Raw genomic sequence first — 21,264 nt, forward strand, 5'->3', positions numbered from 1 at the left:
CAGTGAGGAAAGAAATACAGAATAGAATGCTGTGTGATGAAAAGGTGCAGAAAGGTTTCACTAATACAGAAGAAATTGTTCTGACAAGCTTTTCCAGAACAACACAAATGCCTGATTTATGATCCTGTTCTAATATCTCAAACATGGTGCAAATATTTTATGATGCATCTTGATCTGCTACATTTGGCAGAATACTTGAATAGTGAGCCAGGTTCTGGGAGGATTACGCAAGCTGGGTAATAACTATTTCACTGAGCATACTCCCTTGACTTTGTGTGAAACACTATTCTAGCTGGTGTCAGCAAAGCTCTTGCAATCTGGCTCACGTTCACATCAGGACCAGATCTAGTGATCCACATGTCTTAAGATGACTGAATCCTCCTCCCACATCCTCCAGGAGTGAAGTTTCTGAGGATTATGCTAGGAAAGAACTAAGCAGAATGCATATGGCTTACATAGACACATTTCAAATTCAAAGGAGCTTCTTATCTACTTATGTCCAACTAGCTATGCGAGAGCTAACTTTATTCCTTCTATATTAAATCCTTTTAAGTATTTTGGAGGATTTATAACACCCTTCTCTAATGTCATAACAATCATAAAATTACTTTCTACTAAGAAACTCCTGCCTGTATTAAGTAAATGTTTGTTTCTTTCTGAAATACTCTGATGAAGGTTAAAAGTCTCAAAAAAGTTTTTACTAATTCTAATGTCACATGCCATAAAGACAAGGTAAGAAAGACATGCTTGTTTTTACTAAAAAAAAGTAAAAATAAATTTTAAAATCACATTGAAAGAACTCTGTTGCTTGTACTTTTCAAATATCAGGGCCTGTCAGTCAAGCTACAGAGTGCAAGGACAGTCTGTCATTTATGTAGAAGGTACTTGGGGTACAGACACAGATTATACTTTTTGCTGTGTCTTCTGACACTACCACCAAGAAAATTATAATCAATAAAGTTATTAAATACAGGCTATCTTATTTCTCCACACCTTCACTTGCTATTAGGAAATAAACCACTTTGGGGCAGGGGATGAGCTGATGTCAAGTCCTTTTACAATTCCATGAACCTACAACAAAGAAATTAATTTTAGTGCTCATTTCAGCCAGAGATGGCAAAGAGGAGCTACTGTACACAGAAATTCACATGCCAGTTTTCACTGAATTCAGCAGGACTTGTGCCTGCAGAGTCTTGTGACGCTATCCAACAACACCTACCACTGGCTCTATTGGAAATGTGAGGTTTGATTTGTGCTATATGTCAGTCCTGATTCAATTTTTCAGTTCCTGATATTTTAGCCACTTGCACAGTGATGATGTAAAGGGCTCCGAGATTTCCTCTCTCACAGATTAGCCACTGCTGGTTTTCCTTTGGAAACTAATGCCTAGTCCTAATCAGGCTAATCAGCTCCTGATGTAAGAGCATTTAAAAAAAAAACAGGCTCAGAGAAACTACATCTGCTCACATGAACACTGAATGTGCTGCCATGAATTATCTGCTGAGAGCAAATCTCACCAAAAAGAGAGTATTTTCCTATGTTTCCCTTTGGCTCAGCCACAAAAACAACATGTTTCTCTGGTGTCACAAGATGTGCTCTGCCCTCCAGTCTGTGACCTGGGTGACTCTAGCCAACACAGGTCTGCTTTATTGGGTTATTTGTGTCTGAGATGGGCTTGCCTTCTGTTGACATCAGCAATGTCCTCAGTGAAAAATCTACATGCAAGCATTTCCAGTCCCACCTGCTCAGGACCCAGCACACTGCAATGAACATTTCAGCACATTTTGACTCTCAGTAAATTCCTAATCTCTATACAGTGCTCTCAAACAGCTAGACTACTCAGAATCCCAAGATAAGCATAAAAGAATTTTAACTGCACTATGTTCAGTTAATCAATTAATTTTTTTAATCTCTTTTATCTGAAAGGGTAAAATTGAGAGCCAAACAGCAAACCAATCAACAGGTACTGTTACATATTTTGTATTTCTGATATGAAAACATTGGGAAAAATCTGTTCTTGATAAATGAAAATCTGTCAATAAATGTTTATGATGAAATGTTAGACTGAGGCTTTTTCAGTCTGTTAAAACAAACCTTTCCTAGTATCCCATTGATCACTTCAGGCCAACAGAAACTCCTTCTTTCCTAGGTAGAAGTTTTTAGGCTGACTTTGTGTTAAGCTACCCAATGTCAATTGAACTTGCTCCACCAAGTCTGAGGAATTTGATAACATGTCTAAGAAGCTGTTATTGAAAATCTACTTGCAAAGAGAAGTCATCTCCTTTAATATGGCCATGAATTTTTTTCATCCCTGAAATGTCAATTTAATGGGAAAGAATGAAGGGGTAATAGCATGAGTTGAAAGTACTGGGCAAAGAACTGATCAGTAGCCTTCTAGTTGTGCAGATGTAAAAACGTGTCACATCACAGAGCAAGACCTACAAAGACAATAAATCAATCCTCTCTGCTCAGAGGTGAGAAACAAGGAAAATTTCCAGACCAAAAGACAAATGTGAGATGTCAAGAAGAATGGAGCAGAGGGTACTAAGATGCTTGCCCTCCTTGCTGAGATTTGTAGAGATGCTTTCAAGCTGCAATCTGACAGGATGAGAAAAGTCCTCAAACTGTTTATATACAGGAGTGACAAGGACATAAATTTATACAATTATTTGACAGCTATTTTCACTTATAATTTATCTTCATTTTTTCAAATTAATGCCAAGAAAACTTTGATGTTCCTCAAGGCCAAGAGGAACTTTAAGACGCAATAGTTATCACAAAGAACAGCTGGTGAGAGGACAGCTGTGACTTAGCTTCAGAAAAAGCCACAAACAATGGCACAGGTCAAAGATTAGAAGAGTCTCTCCCTTCTGCTTCCAGGGTCAGTTTGAGTCTGTAAATAACACAGTTACTTCTGCCCTACACACAGCCCCAGCAGATCAGTCTGCCAGCTGAAAACTGGACACAGCTCCATGTTTCTGCAGGCTGCCCTGGAAGGAGAGGGCTCTGGTGGAGCAGCCACTGGGGAGCCTGGCTGGCCTAACTACCTCCAGTTTGCTCAGAGCAGGATTGACTCAGCTTGTCCTGTGAGCAAAAGGAGAAGTGCAGGAGGACTGTGCAGAGCCATTCTACCACTCCATGAGGGCCAGCCCCATCCTGGCACAGCTGCACATTGGCAGCCAAATCAACTTCACCAGGTGCTGCTTAGCTCCTGCACACTTTCTAGCACCCACATTATCTGTGATTTCCTACCATCTCAAGTCTACCTCAGTTCCATTAAACTGCATAATGCATCACTGCTTGGAGATAGAGAAATGTGTCAACCGAGTGTCTTTTTCAGCTTTCTTCATGCTAAAGATAATCTACTATGAAATTCCCATGTTGAGAGTGCAAGTACACAGGTAACCCACATTTTAAGCTTGCTATTCAGGAATCTTAATAGCTTACATTACTTCTAATTGGAGAAGTTACAATAACAATTAATTCTTCCTCTACTTATTTCTTAGTCTTCTTAAAAACTATTTGAAGAATAGGAGATGTGAGCATGCTGCTGAACTCCCATTAACTACCAGTATCTATACATTGCCCTAAGATGCAGTAGACCAGCAGTAGGATGCATCTAAAATCCTCATCTCCTATCATCTCCCCATGCCCATCTTTTTCTTGCAAAGCAGGCTCAGGAAGGTCCCACTGTTTCTACAGTCTCCTGACACAAGGTCCTGACACAGGTCCTCCTTCTGCTCCTCCTCCTCTGGACTTTAGGACAAGATCAGGCAGAGTTAAACTAACAGAGGGCTTGCTGTTAAATGCTTCTCAAGAGTAAGAGCAGGTAGAGAGTTTAACTTCTATTTTCTTCTGGCATTTAGGGAAATGCTGTCTGTCTTGGTGATTTCCACAGGCAGACTCATGGAGCATCACTAAACGCTTCATGCCCTGCTTGGCACACAGCACAGACAGCCATGGTTTAGCAGGTCACTGATTCAGGGGCTTTCCACAACACATCAGGTTTCTTGGCTATGTCCTAGTGAGTTCTTTCATCTATACAGCAGCTATGCTATATGGAGTGCTTTCACCCTTAATTTCCTTATTCTGCATGACTTCACCTATATTTTCCTTTTAGACCTGAATTATCCAAAATCTGGAGAGCTGTTCCCCCATCACTTCACTTGTTTCAGAGGTAATGTGCCTGCTAGCTCAAAGTATAGTGACAAAGCCATATCCCAGCCTTGCCTTTTCTTGTAGCTCATATTAAGAATAGCTTTTAAAAAAGAAATAATATCTCATTGTTAACAAAATTAGTGAAATGCATTTTTCTCCAGTTACAGGCTCAGAACATTAAGAGGTTTCATGTCAGCTCTGTACCCCTTTTCACACTTTCTATATCACGACGTGATTATGTTATTTCTCAAATGGTTTCTGTGAATGCTTTAAATAATTCCTCATTAAATCTACTGAGAAGCTAAATAATGGGTTAGTAAAAGAGCAGAAATGGAAATGGCATAAGCTGAAAAATATATCTTCAGTTCCTTTCTTTCATATACAGTTCATAAAAAGCACATTTAGAAAGGTCTGATGATTCATGAAACACTTACTAAAAGACACACACATTTTAAACATTTCAAAAGAGGAAAAGAAAGGTCTTAATATTACATAAATCATCACATTTCAATCTTGTTGTTTACCATGGAAACATAAGGATTCATTTCAGGTCACAAAATCATCCAGAGTAAAAATACTTGCACTATTATATGGATAAAGAAGGGCCTGATCCAAAGTTTGAAGTCAGTGGGAACAGTAACTTTAGTAGGCTTTGGAAGAAACAACATAAGTTACATTTATAAGGTTCTTATACCCTCAAAAATGCAGACAGGGAGATACTTACAATCAAGGACACTAGTCTTGTTTAAAGAATTGCTGTGAGCTTCCTCCAAACCCCACAACATCCCAAAGAACTTCTCTATTAGAGAGCTAAAATGTCAGCATGTCTAATTTAAACAGAGACTCACTTCTCTTTTGCCTAATTTATGAGGTAAAGAGCACAATATTGAATATTCCTGTGTATTTGATGGCAAAATTCAGCAAGTCATGAAACTACTTCAAACCTTGTAATACAAGAAAATAAAGATGGATGATTTTTGTCATCAACATTGTAAGGATATTTCAATCTCTGTTTTAGTTAAATGATAGGACTGGATTCCTAAAATTTTCAGAGAAAGCAACAAATATCTGGTAAAATGCCTTAAAGATTTTATGTGTCATCTGTATACCTGTTTAGCTAAATAAAAAAAAAAAAAAAAAAAAAACAAAACAAAAACAACAATGCAGAAGTCTAAATAAGACTTCACTGGAGACTTCACTTCAACAAATGATGCCAGTGTAAACCATTCCATCCAGCAATGATGTCATAGCTTAGATAGAGACAGAAATGTCAACAACCTTTTAATGAAAATATACAGCAGTAAGGCATGGATTTCACTGCAGTCTTTTTTCTTCTTATTATTATTTAATGTCTTATCAAACAAATTAGGTCTTCTATGAAAAACAGATTTTATTTCAGGATTACATTCTTTATAAAGTGAAAAAACATGAATAAAAAATAAACTAACCTTGTAGAACTGCAGTGAATTCATGCCATAATAGCTAAATCATATTGAAGTAGCTAAATTATATTGATCAGCATGAAATGTATGGGTTTGGTCTCATCAGTGGCAACTGGAAAGCTAAATGCAAGAGAGGAAAAGCAGAGTGAAAAGGTCCTGTTCACAGTGGCACCAAGAGGTAAAAGTACATTTAGCCAGCTGAATTCTTTATCAGTTACAGCCAACCAAAGTCCTTGGCAAGGACACTGTTCCTCAAATTCAAAATGGCCTCCACAGGGACAACACACCATGCTTGAAGTGGCATAAATATGCAGTGCTCATTAAGCTGAGCTAAATGAGCATTTCAGATGCAGGACATGACCCCGAGAGCAGGAAGATATATACATGGATCTGTATATATGCACTGACACCACTCATCAAACAATGAACACACAGAGACACAAATATGGCATGTTCACAGAACCCACAGAAAACAGGACAATGCAGAACAAAAAAAGAGAACACAGATAATAAGTAAATAATGATTGAGTTATCCCTTTTGTGAAGAGCATCATATTCAGGTTTAAAAAGAAAACCCTTACACATGACTTTTTAAAAAACCTACTAGAAACATATTAAATCCATTTTTCATGAAGAACAGAGACAAATGAAACCAATATTGCATGAGTCTCAGAACAGCCGGTGGCCTGTCTGATTGCACAAGCTCAGAGAAATCTTGCAGGTGCAGGATCATCATCAACACAAGTACATTCCCAGTAGATAAAAATACAACATACTTTCTTAGAAGAATCGTCCATGGATCTCTAATGAAGCAAAGGACAATTTGTACTCAAACTAAATTTGTTACCAGAATAAAGCTGTGTGGTTTGTTTGTTTGTTTTTAAATAATGGTTGTGAAGAAATTCCATGCTTTGGATTGCTTGGATTAAGGAAATCAAACTTTCCTGAGAGAACAATTCAGAACAGACCAGCCTGACTAGTTAAATATTATATGGCTGCATAGCTTATATAATAGTGGTGCCTTGGTTAACCGCCTGTCCTGCTTTTCAAGAATAAACTTTTTCACTTAATGTACAGAAAAATCCACATTGTTAAGAGGTCAGTATAAAATTATCTGACTTAAAATCAGCACAGAAAGGAGTATCTAGATCCTAACCATGTTGATTTTTCCTCTTCATCAACCTATAAAATTCATTCTCAAAAGAGAAGTAAGAAATATTTAAAACTCTTCACTGTGTGACCTGAGCAATCATAAATATCTACAAAGCATCCCCCTGGCAAAATTCATTTCTGAGCTGACAGTGCTCCTCAAAGGACTTCCTCCACAACCGCTGATAAAAGAAGCTGTGCTTTCTGTGTTCAGATTTCTGACAGTCCTGCTGTTTCAAAATTGAGACATGCATAAAAAAAGCAAAGTTGAGATATTGCAGTAATGCCTACAGCAGCAAGACTTAGAAATCTGTGAGGCACTTCCATTGGTACTTCAGCTTAAAAGCAAAGCTGAAACTGTTTGGTAAAATATTCCTAAGCAAACAAAAAATGTGCACAGCTAAAGACCTTGAACATAAACCCTTTTCACCACACAAGGAAAGTAGACACAAACCTGCTATCAAAAATGTATTTCCCTGACCTTTACACAGGCACACCTCTCCAGACAGCCTCCTCTGTGCAGAGAGGTCTCAAACTGAACATCTCTGCTCATTTTCCCAACCCCTGCATCCAAAAGGGGAGGGAAAGGGAGCTTCTACTCACAACACACCTTTTGAAGAGGATTTCCCATATCTTCACACTACTTAAACAAGATGAAGCAAGAAGGAGGGGCAAACCCAACAATCTTGCCCCACATGCCAAGTTCCACTTTAAGGTTATTTAAAGAAAAATACAGAAGGAACATGAGCTTCTGATTACACAAAGAATAATCTTTTACAGAGTATTTTGGAAAGTCACATCTAAAACACTGCACTTTAAAAAAGCTCAAAATCCAGAAAGAACAAATATTTTAAAATAGCATGAGAGTGTATTCCTCATCACTTGAGGCAAGAAGGGTTACTCAACACCTCACATGGCCAATCAAAAGTCCTTAATTCCCTATAACACTAAGTACCACCCTACTCAGAAAGACCCTCTGCTCCTTGTTGTGTTAAATTGTGTTTGTGCTACATCAAACAGATCAATGTATTCCTGGGTTTCTTACCTATTCTTTTCATTTTAAACCACTCTCAGTGTAAAGGTAAGTAGCAAAGACAACTCTTAAGCAATTTCCCTTGAGCTCCAGCTTAAAGATTTCATTATAAGACTTCCTAGGACCTCAACATTTGGGTCATTGAAATTTTTTATTTTCATTTTCCTTGTTAGCTTTAAAAAATACTTTCCACCTACAGATGCTGTAAGTTAGTTCTTGGTGACACTCGAGGAATTGCCTTTGGGATAGAGTTTTTACAAATGAAGGCAAATTTTATGGTAAGAATGCAAACCAACAAACAAGAGCTAGTTATTTTATATCATATTGTGATTCATATTTGATTTGCTGTAAGTACAGAGCTACATCAGAAATTAATCTTGGATTATTTTTTCAGTAAGAGTAACTATTACATACTCTTAATTATGTATGGTAGGTGGTGAGCTCAGTGCCTGAACAGTTGCTATATTATTATGTGGCATTCTTTGTGCTGTCTTTATCTTCCACATCAGTCTCTTCTTATGGGAATTAAATGCCAGGCTGTAAATCACTCTTGAAAGAGAGTTGCAAAACAAGCAGGCTTTCAGGTTGAATGTTCTTTCAGAAATGAGTGACCCTACAAAACCACCTAATTTTGCAGATTTGTTATTTTTTGGGGTTTTTTTAGAGGTTTTCAGAAGAGCCATTTTATGAAATGGTTTGTAACAATGAAAAACAATTAATCTAAACACTACAAAAATACAAAATTTTGATCATAGCAAACTAGCACAGTTCTGTTGAAATCCATGGGTCTATCCTGGCTTGGGTCAAGCAAATATCTGACCTCAGCTGGGCTTGGAATTTGAGGGAAATGTGTTACATTTAAGGCTGCTACGTTCCTTTTTACTATTGTGATAAAATAAAATAGATACGACTGTACAGATTTCTCTAAAAGGAAGGTTTGCTCATTATGATCTCATGATCTGTATTCCTTCAAAATACAAAATACTTTACTTTTTACAGTGTTTTCCTGTGTGGGATTTTAAATACTAAGCATAAACAATAGGAGAAAGAAGCATCCACTACATTTTGTTTGGAGAGTGCTCCAACAAAGGAGATTCTCAGGTGGTTTGTTGTTGCCCCTGAGTGAAAACTGCAGCCATGGGTAACTGTCCTTCTCATAACCTGTTGGGAAACCTTTTACTTCAGGTACATCTTCTACATAAGGATCTTGATTTCATTTTAAGCTAAAATAGCAGAACGTTATATTCAACTTTTGGAACTACCATGCTAAAGTACCTGACAGAGAAAAGAATGCTGTCAAGGCAGATACTACAGGAGACCTTTTTAGTCTTGTTCTTTCCTTGAAGAGGTTGAGAGAACCATACTTCATATTTGGGACTGTGGTATATTAAGAGTCACCTAGTGACTTCATATTCAAGGAGTTTGAACACAACTGCAAAGGAAAGGTCATTTTTCAGTGTTACACACTGCCAAACCTAGCATTAGGCTTTCTGTATGCCCTGACGTTTCCATGTAGTCAGGAAAACAAATACAAACACATCCAAAGGTGGGCTGGAATTGTGCTTGGCACATACTGGCTGTTATCAGAAGAATAAAGACTTGAAAGAGTAAAAATACATGTCAGCAGAACAGAAGCAAAGAAGAAACAAACAACAAAGTCAAATGCATGCCATTACCTAGGAGAAACAGAACATGATACTCTGGAAAAGCACCGAGTGGTATTTTTAGCCCCTGCGGGCAGTTAAGAGCCATTAGTTCAATCAGAAAGCCCAGATCAAGTCGTGCTGTCACAGCTTTGTGTCAGAGGTACCTGTATGCCGATCTAAAGACAAAGGCATTCAAGTGGAAATGGAGCAGCACATGACAATCTCTTGCTTAAGAGGTCTTCAGTTCAGCTGGTCTTCCTCTGAAGAAGGCTGTCAAAAGCAGCCCAGCTTTCCCTCTCCAGGTATCCAGCAGCAGACAAAGTAAAGGCAGCCTTTTGTGCCAAGCACCAAGCAAAGAAGAAGAAGCAAGAGAAACACGGGGCTCATGGGGCAGTGGAACCTGTCCTGTTTGTCCTGCCACTAACTTCAGCTATTTTGACTCTTGGTCTCCATCTCCAACCAAACACATTGGCAGTTAAAGCCTCCCAGTCCCCACATCCCTGGGAGCTCATGAAAGGACAGGGAAGCTCTCACATCACACGGGTGAAAAATTCTTGTGAAGGAAATAGTTCACAAATTTAAAAGAACAAAACTGTTTCTGTTTAATGTAGGTTTGATTCATTCTTACTCCGCTCCTGGGGACTCAGCCTCCAGCCAAGCTACACTTTGCTCCACAGTGTTTGAGTTTGGATGCTACTTTTCTGCACCCTCTCTGATGAAGCAGGTGTGGGTTGCTACAGTTTTTGCTGCCTTGCTTGACTGCAAAAATCATCTGACAACAGAAACTCTTTGTGAGACAAGGCTTTTAAACATTCTTAGTAAAAGCAGCAGAATAACATTCTTCACTGTTCCTTACTTTCAGGAAACAGATAATTAGACAGATGGTGAAAAAATCCTACTTGGTGCATCATTCCTTTCATCTGTTAACAACAGTAAGAAATCTTCCAGAAACTGGTAAAAACAATGATGAATAATTCCCTGCTTAATCCTGAACTTGGTACTAACCTGGTCCTGCCAACACTGGAATCTGAAAGCTCAGAAAAATCTTGGGTTTGGACCTGTCAGTTTCACAGGCTGAGACTAAAGCCATGTGATGGTACAAAATTCTGACAAATGCATTCAGAAAGCTGAGATTGTTGCAGATTCATAAGGACAACTATAACATAAATCAGTGACCCTGTCTCAAGACCCTTACACTTTAAATATGTAGAGATGCACCTAAAGTGACAGGTAAGACTCCAGACAAACAATTTTCTGAACAATTCTACCACTCAGGCTGCTTCATCCTTTGGTCTCTGTTACTGGACAAAAAGACTGTGTCAGCATTTCTCAATCTGTGGTCCACGCATCTGTGACGTTCCATAAGATATCAGATGCTTCTTTACCCCCACTCCCATGCTTTTCTCATCAGGATATAGCTCTTTGATTTATTTACTCCAACACACTCTAGAAGAAAGTCTTGTTTAGATTCTCTGCAGTTTTACACTTGTCCTCTGAGTGGGTGTTACTTGCATGGCACTACTGAAAGGCAGCTCTGACACTGATGGCACTAGGTGTGAAATATAACCTACTACAAGGTACTGCTCAGCTTCCCAGAATAAACATTTACTTGAGCAGAAAGTACTTTTATGGGTTTTAGCTTTCATATTTTCTACTTATGCTTTTTGTGTATAACGTATTTCAAAACAAAGAATTAACAAAATTACCACCAGACAAGACTGTGCCCAGTTAAAGGCTAAAGGTCCTGCTCAGGTGCAGAAGATAAGAAATTATTAGCTGTTCTCTCAGGAGAAGAAAGCTATCACACCTTTGAAATGTCATCCTAGTTTGCATTTTCTTTCTACGCCTCATTCGAAGCCGATGCTACATTTTGGCAGGAAATTAAGAGCAAAACCTTCCTGCACAGATTAACTTCGTGGCTCAATTTGTATAAAATAAACCTTCTGTGAGTTGAACACCACCCTTTGGAAAAACCTGACTGAATCCTCCAGGGTGAGAAGAGGGACGCTGCGGAGGCTCCTGTACATTGCCAGCCGCTCCCTCGCTGGTCCTCAGACATCTGACTCCTCTATCCTGTGGGATTTATGCCTTCCAGGGGGACTACCAATGCCACCACCAGGCTAAGCTCCACCCAGGCATAGGGGTGCAACCTCTGTGGATGCCAGTGGGACGCACTCACATATACCACAGCAGGACTTTCCCCACTGCATCTGAAACCAGTTTGGGCCGCTGCCGGCAGAATGTCATCTCCTGCCACCCGTGACACAGGAGGAGACATTTTGCTTTTCAAGAAGGTGCCCAAATTAAATTGCATCTGCAGTGCTGGGAGGGTCCCCTGCTCTGCTAACCACTCAGCACCACATGCACCCAAGGAAAAAATGTTTACCTGGTATGGCCACGGTTAACCTTTTTTCCTTGCTGAGACGGTGCCCATGGATGAATTCACTCATGGAAGGGGGGCCCCTCAGAAGATATGATTCTGTGGAGGCGGGATGAGGGGGGGCTCTTAATAATTTCTGGAGGTAGGTCCCTGAAGTCCTGGGATGGTTCTGATCACAAAGGGAAGGTGAGAATAGTCTTGCAGGAGATCCAAGAAAAATACACATGGAAACAAAAGAGTTTTACTTTAATTACCTTTCAAAGCCTCATGAATGACAATATCATCTTAACTTGCTTAACAGGTAAAAATCAACTATCTTTAACACCCCATGCCATTTCCAGAGCAGGACACCTTGCCTGCATTGGAAATCCTCCTTCACCTTAGGGAAGGAGGAGATGAGGTTCGGTTGTATCTCAGATTCCTCAAGCCACCTTGTACAAGGTTCCCTGATTGTTTTCTTGATTTTGCATTGTGATTAGAGCATACAAGAAAAGAGGATGATTATCTAGGACTTCTCTAACAGAGTCCTCTTCATTTTCAAAACCATGGAGATGCCCACACCTAGAGAGTTTTGGCAGGGGCAGGCACAACACATGAGCTCACTGCTTGAACAGCAAAATATTTGCATTAGGTTATGAATGGCAGCCATCCCCTTCAAAAGGTTTCTTGCTCCCATGTAGAAAAATTGATCTGAGTGAACACATCCATATTCTTTTCACACTGATAAAGAACAAGTGAGCACCAGAGCTTAACAGAGAAATGTAGCTTCTTTCATGTTAAGCACTAAAATGCTCATAGAGCACAATCCTTCTTTTATTTCAGATGCTCATTACGGAAAACCACAGGGAAAACTTAAAGAAAACTTGTTAAAGAAAATACATTCACACTTAATAGTAAAGACATACAAGATGCACCGAGACACTGACAGAATATAGTTCAAAACACTGCATTCAGAAGGAGGAAATAACAGTGAGTAGGTGGATCAGAACCACATGTTACCAGGCTTTGAATTTCATACTCATATCCTCCCCACCTCCTTCTCCCCAGTCAAAGAACAGAAAGAAAAAAAAATAAAAGTAAAAAAAGGCATCATTATGTTTATAATTCAGTGAACAACTTTAATGCAAGTCTGGCTACTGCACTGTACTGTAAAGATCACTGCATGCATACCTTTTCCTCTGAGTGCCACTGCTGACCAGAAAGTTTGGTTGCTGTGGGCCCTGACTATGCAGGAGGAAAGTGTCTATGCTTGGCACGGTGGCTGATGCCTCCTCACTTACTTTAGGGCTGCCGATCTTGCTCTTTCCCAGCTTGCCTTTGCTGCGTCGCGATTGCTCGTGGTCGAACTCTAAATCCTCCAGTCGCTGGGTCAGGGCAAGTTTTTGCTGGATAGCCATGCGCAGCAGAGAGTTCAGGGTCTTCTTCTCATCCTCCGCAGCCGCCAGCTGCCTCTGCATCTCATCCAGCTGTGTGACGTACTCATCACACCTGCGGAGAAACAGGGCAGAAAACTGGGAAACAGCCCAAGAACCGACTCTACCAGTGGGCACATTCCTGGGCTTCTATTACAGAGCCGGACTCAGATCCCAGCTTTTCTGCTCCTAATCCTGGCAGCAGGTAGCCTGAAGTCTTCTGCTCCCACTCCGAATCATTTTGGACTTGGATCTGAATGTCAGCACTTCCCATTCAGCGAGACAACCTGTGCCTATATTAACATAGTCTATGACAATGTAACATGTTTCTGATGCAGATAAAAAGCAATTGGAGGGGAGGTATGGGATTATTTCCAGTTCAGACCACAAATAACAATTTTGGGTGCTGCTTCTACCAGTAAGTAACCATGGATAATAATGCTACCAATTAGAAAATATTATTTTACACAGGCAGTAATATCCACTTCAAGAAAGTATTACAAAAGAAGACTGCAAGTAGTTTGAACACTTGTACATCAGATTTTGTGAAATGCGAAACCTTCTGTTATTTACCCTTGTTAACCACTTATTACCATGATTACCATTAGTTACCATTGATTAAAAGGATACTATTAGGAAACACCACACCTAGAAGATATTTCACATTTACTGTTGAATTTCTTGGAGGTGTGTTCATCGCTACTCCTTTTTAATCCTCAGCCTTTTTTACCCACATGAAAAATTATATTGTCATTTGCTTTAGATCTCTGAGAACTAAAACCACCTTTCTTATGATTTTGATTTAAGACCAAGTTAAATTTATTTCTGCTCTTAGCAAAACTTCCCAAAGTTAATAGGAAAAGCAAGGCATTTCAAAATTGTCTTGAAGCACTTTTTGAAGTGAAATAGCTTCAGTTTGATAGCAATAGACCATCTAATCAGTAAGAACCAAGAGCAATAAAACTAAACGTATCCCAGCAGTGATATGCTTCACAGACAGCAGTACTGCCTGACCATCAGACATTTATGGAAACACACAAGGATTTTTCATGTTGATTATGCAGCTTTCACCAGATCTCCTTCCCACAAGATCTGGGTGAATATAAGTATCTTTGCTGTGTAATTGCAATTGTGTAATGGATGAGGATGTAATTTTATCAGTATCACTTACAGAAAGCAAGCACAGAAAACTATTTTAGTCTTCCTTATCAAAATGTGTGATGCAATAAACCCTTGAATTATTGCAAACTGAGGTATGAAAGTAATTTCTCTGAAATTTCAATCTTCCTCTTGGGAAAGAGAAATAAAAGTATACTTGAAAATGCGTAGTTAGTTACTCTTCACACACAAATACATATATATATATATATATATATATATATATTGCACTTCCCTTTTGAACAATTCAGGCACTGCAAGCAAAAGTACTGTGTCAGATACAGCTTCATCTACAGTTTCAGTATTATCTTTCTTCCACAGTACCTTAATAAGCATGATTGTTGCTACCCAAGCCTTGAGGAAAAGAGGAATTTATGAAATGCCAATTGGCTTAAAGCCAACTTGCACACCTATTTTTACTCCAAGCTGTGAGATGTATGTTGATGCTTAAGTCAGTTTCCTTGACAGAAACATAAAATCAGTATTCTGAATATTACAGTAATTCCTATTTGAAATTAATTTACTTTAATGTCTGTGTTATCAGAGTTTTAAAGCCTCATTCTTGTAACCAGATGGGTCTTCTGTCCTTGTCCTTCATTCTCTCCTGCTTTCCTCTTAGTCCAGGAGACCTCATTTGTTTCCAAATATGTTTCCTGTTGAAAATTTTTAGATGTAACACCTGCAGCAACACCTGTGGCACACTGCCACTAGAGCAATGAATTGCCTTCCATTATTGTGCCAATACATAAATTTCGGTTTTGGAAAAATATTGATTTTTCTCAGGCATTAGAAGGTGGTTTTGGTATTTGCACATCTGATTTGTAAAACAGCCCAACCAAACAGTTAAGAAACATGTGCCATGAAGGTGGATATTAGTGATGCAGTCTTAGATGAACTTGCTATAAAGTATATCAAGCTGTCCTGAGAAATCTGCATATACTAGACGCTATTAGCTGGTCTCATACTTGAGACAAAACCAATCTCATGAATACATTTTCCAGCTGTTCTGATTAATTACATGTCTTCATGCCCTTCTTAGAAGTGTCCCCATAAGAGCAAGCCTGCTTTTTTCTTTTTTTTTTTTTTTTTTTTAAGAAAGTTTAAAAGAAAGGTTAAACCTAAATCATGCAAGTAAAGGCCTCAATTAACTTTAGAAATTGCTGAATTAGCAGCCTCGGATGTCCTGGAATTTTGCAGCAGAGAACGTTATTCCGTGTAGCAGGAGATAATGACTGCCTGCAGCCATAGCATTTCCCTTGACTGAGATATTCCCAGCTATGTGCAAGTGTGGGATAAAAGGAGAAGTGTTTCCAATTAAAAAATAAAAAAGCATTGCACCCATCTATATTGCCTTTCACCCACACATTTGATAAACATCCACCAAGTCTCACAGAAGAAAGAAAAAGGTTAAGGATCTCCTAAGAGAAAAAGGTAAAGAGCTCCTAGGAAAAAAGACTTCTAGCATGGCAGAGACCATTTCAGGGCTCCAGGATGCTCCAGGGCTCTGAATGGGTGTTTCAGGAGGGTTCCAACAGTGATAGCAAAAGTTAGGTTATGTCCTCCTGAGTCAGAACTCTTCCCCAGTTTCCCTCTTGCCCCAGGACAGGCTGTAAGCTGCAAGTGATTATTAAATAAACAGCACTGTTTTCTTGCTGTCTGCTGGTGTACTTAGAGCAAAAGTCAAGGTTTCACCTATTTTTCATTTCTCTCATCTCAGAAAGGAAGCAGACAGACACATAAGCCCACTTATTTTTTATGAACTGATCCAAGAAGCTTATAGAGGATTTTAAGGGATTTCTGGTTCCATCTATCCCTCTTGTCTAGGAACATAAACCAAATACCAAATCAGGCTTATGTGTAATTTAGGTAACATAAATCATAGCAGAGCTTGAGCTAAAACCCAGTGACATTGACAGTGACAGGTCCCTGCTCTAACTAGATAATCATAATTCTCGTCTGTTCAAAAACGTTTTTCAGCTCCGGGATCTGTTCAATCTTCCTACTCAGTCTCTTCAGCACACATTTTTCTTTTAAAATTATCATAAGAAAATATTTTGATGGATAAAGAATAAAATCCATGCATGCAGTGTCAGGACTATGGCAATATTTCCTGCTCTCTCCTGTTACACATCTCTATTTAGGCTGGGAAAGCAAGCAGTGTAGGGACTCAGCGAAATTTGCTTCCTGAATAGCTTAAGGATCTTGTTTAAAAGTAGTTCCTTCTCTCCTTCAGCTCAGGACTTCCTCTGTCAGGACAACACCTACTCTAGATTGGAAACCTAAAGTTTTAAATAATTATTTATTGTTCCTCTGGATGAGTGTTGCTCACTGCTTCACAAACACACACCGCTCTTACCCTGGGTCAGCAACTCAGGGTGGGAGTGAGGGGAAACAACAGGAGGGGCAGGAAAAGCTTCTTTGGGAATTCCTCATTTTCTCTGGGAATACCAGAAGCAGCCCATGACAAAATAAGCAGGCTGAAGGCTGCACATGGCACTGGCATCTAACAGAAGCTTCAGCTCTGATTTGCCAACCCCTTGAATCCTACAAAAGAGGCTTAATATGCTGTAGCTTTCTTTTTCTAAGAGAGGTGTTCCAGGAAATATTCTTGACAGGTGTGAAGCACATAAATCCCAGAAAGGGATCACAAGGCTAATGAAAAGGGAAGGAGGAAGCTGTAGAGATGAGAATCTCAGAGATTTTTGGGTCAGATAAGCTGCTCCAGAAGGAAAAAGGGCAGAAGTAGAGTGACAAGCAAGACAGAAAGACTTTTGAGACAAAGAACTGAAAAAAAAAAGAGCTTAAGGAGTGAAGAATGAACAAGTGTCAGAAAAAACACAGAAAAAGAAGGCTCTTGCTTTCTGCACAGGGGAGCTTTGGAGAAAAGTATTAACTTTGCTGTTCAGACCAGAAACAGAGGTGCTGTGCTCTCCTTATGATGTGTGCTGTGACCTTTATCCAGTGTATTTGAGGAAGGAAAGATACAGTTCCATACAGCACCAGATGAACATCCACTTGGGGACCAAAATGATGCTTTATGGAAAGAGAAAGGCTATTGTTCTATCAAACAGTATAAGCAACCATTTTCAGAGCTATAATACAATTCTACTATCGGAAGGATGATCTTCCTATGGTACAAATTCAGGGGTAAATACCATGTGATGCACTATGACCATGGAAACCACTGTTTTATTCAACTAAAGACTAAACAATTGCTTTTTTTATATGCTGAGGGTTGCTACTGCATCTAATGTTACTGCACAAAAATCTTACAGCCTTGTATTTTCAAACAGATTTCTCCTCTTCAAAAGACTTGTAGAGTATATCAAACTCTCTGTCATTTAAACAAATGCTCTTCCAAATGTACTATTTGGAATGAGTCAATGATTCGACCATTTAGGAAGATTGATTTAATTATAAAGGCCATTAAACGCCATGCTAGGGAAGAAAAATTAATATTTTACAACAGAAAAATCTATAGGAGTATAATGATGTGTAAGACCTTGTAATGAATAATTTTTTATAACTGTGCTCAGAGAATACTGGGCAAAACTTAGGATGTCAAGGGCAGGGATACGTCCCACAGGCCATACACTGAGTGTTTAGTCACTAATACATGGAGTTTGCCAACAACAGTAAATTCTTTGGGTGGGATTTATTGCTACTAGCATTAGAGATTTTTAAACTGAAAATGTGTAGCTTAGCAGGTGACACAGACTCCTTTTATAGCTCACAAAGAGGAACAGAAGTTTCTTTACATCTTACACACAAGGCATCTAGAAAAGATATCTGGATGAGTGGCATCACTAAAGCATAATTCTCATGGAGGGGATGCTGCTGCCTCCCATCAGTTCCAGGATATGCCTTGAACCCAACTGAAGTCTGCACTCAGGATGCCCAAATTGGGTAAGGAGCATTCAGTACACCAACAATCTAACATTCCCTTTAGCTTCTAAAACTTTGCAAACTACTTTTATCTCATATGTTAATGACTTATGGGCCATTCTAGACCCTTGTTTTGCTTTATGCTCACAATGCCACTCATGTGCTGCGGAGTTACCTGCCTTCCACAAGCTCTTACAGCGTTAGAACGTTCCTGTGTCTCCTAGAGTAAGGGAGCTTGCACAGAAAGGTCAACACATGCATCTCCAACACACACACACACAACTCTCCTTTCTGGAAGAAAACCTTTAGATGCCAATGAAATCAATCAGGCTACCTTGGTTCACACCACCTGCTGAGCTGGGTCTTCGTTTCCATTATGCCGCTACACGCACTCCTCTGATGATGGACCTATGATGAATTTGTACACAGCACCAATGTCACGACATATAAATGCCCCTTTTCTCCTTCCTTCCCACTTCTCCCAGCTGCTGCTGCCACTGTCACTAAGCAAAAAAGCACCTTAGAAGGCTGAAAGTGGTGAGATGTCACTGCCAGCAGCACTGAAGAGATGTTGGCAGAAGGAACAAAGATGTGTTATCTTTTATGGACTAAAGCACAAACAAGAAATCTCTATTGTGTTTGACCAGAAGAGGGAAAAAAAGTCTTTGTGTATTTCCAAAATAAGAATTTATTGATGAAAATGCTGGAGCTTTAAAAATATATATATTTTTAGGTAACCTTTTAAAAAGCAGCTAAGATGAAAAGACACAGTCTTAAGCTGTGCCAGGGGAGGTCTAGGTGGTCATTAGGAAGAATTTCTTCACAAAAAGGGCTATTAGACATTGGAGTGAATTGCCCAGGGAGGTGGTGGAGTAACGTCCCCGGGGGTGTTTAAGGAAAGCCTGGAGTTGACTCAGTGCCATGGTCTGGATACAAGGTGGTGTTGGGTCATAGGCTGTACTCAATCTCAGAAGTACTTTCCAACCTAGTTGATTCTGTGATTCCATGTAAAAGCAAAAGTTCTTCTGAAGAAGATGTGGGAGAAGGAAAGATGAAAGTTGGTTAATTACTGTCATGCCAGCAGGAACTATGTTACAGAAGATAAGTGAAGCCTTTAGCCTGTGAAGGAGAAGATAATAAATTGAACATCACAGTGGAAGAAAATAAGAATTTATGCTAGAGTGGGAAATTACAGTGGCCTTACAATTATTAGTACTGGATTACAGCATAGGCTGGTTGATTAAATAGATTTTACTACTGGTAAGTAATAAATCTCACTGTAATGAAAATGTGGGGTTCTGGAGATCATCATTAACCATACGATAGCTTTACATGACAGAATCACTGCATACTTCTGAATGGAAAAATCAGCCACATAAATCCACTATTTGATTTCCACTTTAAAAAACCCTATAAATGCAAATATTCTGTAGGCATATACTGTCATTTATAACACTTTATTCAAGGTTGTATTGACATTGCTATTCTTCAGCTTTAGTTTCCAAGACACATGTCTCAGCAGCACTTGAAAGCCTGCAAGTTTTGCACAGTGTGCATTCTAGGACTCATTCACCTTCATCCAAGAAACCCCTGACCATGCAAAAAATAATTTCTCTATCCTCCTAAGCACCCAATACACACAGCTAAGTGTGTTCTCACTTAGCACACATGTTTGCAGTACTGAGCCAGATGGTGACACCGTTTCCCTTACCTGGTTGCAAACATTGCTCTCAAGGATGAGAAAGTTGCTGCATCTTCCTTCAGAGCCTTCAGTTCATTCCGTAGCTTGGTCATGGTCTCAGTCACCATTGCTTTTTCATTTTCGTATTTGTTCTTCAAATTGGCCAGTGCCACTTCAGCTGTCTAAAAACACAAACAAGGATAGGTGCTTATGAGACAGAGATCTAAGAACAGCTAAAATTCCATGCCTGATTTTGGTTTTGATGTCCTTCATTCACACAGTAAAAGAAATTAAATCTGATCTTCACTGGACTGCACACTTTAACTTCTTCTTTTAAGTTGTACTCTATGAAAGCAGGAAAAGGAGAAAGCAGCTGAAAGGACAAAGCCTATTTCAATGGCAACTGGCAACAACTCAGCACCTCAAGTATCTCTGCAAAAACTGGGCAGCTGTATGTGGAGGGCTCAGGCAAGTGAGTAAACTTACTACAGGAGCTGCTACCACGTTGTTTGTCTGCAATAAACAACCAAGTGTGTCCCCTGGCACTCTACAAACAGGACACAGAGCACATGAGGCTCAGCCTCTGCAGCCAAGTTGTGAATCACCGTGTTTGGCCTCAAGCCTCCTGCTGGCTGAGGCTTTCCTTGGGCACAGGGATGGCCAGGACCTGGCAGCTTGATTTATGCCTGAGAACTGGCAATGTTCACTGCTGTGCAAACCAGCATTATTTTAGCAGTTTTAAGCAATAAAAAAAAAATAAAAATAAAAAAAAAAGTGTAAATAACAGATTTCATTTAACAGGAAAGCAAAGCTTTGTATTTGTCCCATTCCTAAATTTTTGCTGCTCCCTTCTTTCTGCTTCCAGTTTCATCCATTAAATTTCTTTAATATACTACTGTACTGTTTTCAATAGTTACATTTGTCTTATCTCTGCAAGACTTGAACATTCTGCTTTACTTATGAATTTAGTACCATTTTGAAGTTATTCAAAATACATAGTTTTATAGAGGCTTTATATCTGCTGCTGCTGGAGACATTTAAAAATATTGCCTTTGAATGAAATGAAGAAAAATCTGCTTCCTTTTACATTTATTCAGAGGGTGTTATGGTTGTTTTTTGCACTTCATTTAGTGCATAATGAGTTGCAGCAATTCACACAGGCAATCAATTTCCTCTGTTTATCTTATGGGCTCTTAAGGGGAGAGAAGGTTAGAAGAACATTAGGTTGAAGCAACTAGCAAGGGAACAGGACAAAAGTTGGTAATGACCAAACAGCTGGAAACCTATTTCAAGCCCAGTTTTCCAAAACTCAATACATTT

At 39.3% G+C, this 21,264-nt stretch overlaps 1 protein-coding gene across 3 annotated transcripts in view; it reads right to left on the minus strand.

Moving 5' to 3' along the window:
• The window catches only part of LOC121364333 (protein bicaudal D homolog 1), a 49,741-nt gene that overhangs the window by 13,400 nt on the left and 15,077 nt on the right, over positions 1 to 21,264 (minus strand). The window contains exons 4-6 of one of the 3 annotated variants that reach the window (XM_041487517.1): positions 19,975 to 20,126; positions 12,979 to 13,296; positions 11,815 to 12,005 (exon numbers count right to left, since the gene is read on the minus strand). In XM_041487517.1, coding sequence (XP_041343451.1) covers positions 11,815 to 12,005; positions 12,979 to 13,296; positions 19,975 to 20,126 — 661 coding nt within the window. The remainder of the gene's footprint in view (positions 1 to 11,814; positions 12,006 to 12,978; positions 13,297 to 19,974; positions 20,127 to 21,264) is intronic. The other 2 variants (XM_041487518.1, XM_041487519.1) reach the window with 2 other exon arrangements.

The sequence above is a fragment of the Pyrgilauda ruficollis genome, unplaced genomic scaffold (assembly GCF_017590135.1).
Source record: "Pyrgilauda ruficollis isolate IOZ18807 unplaced genomic scaffold, ASM1759013v1 scaffold80, whole genome shotgun sequence".
In the NCBI taxonomy this organism is placed as follows: Eukaryota; Metazoa; Chordata; class Aves; order Passeriformes; family Passeridae; genus Pyrgilauda; species Pyrgilauda ruficollis.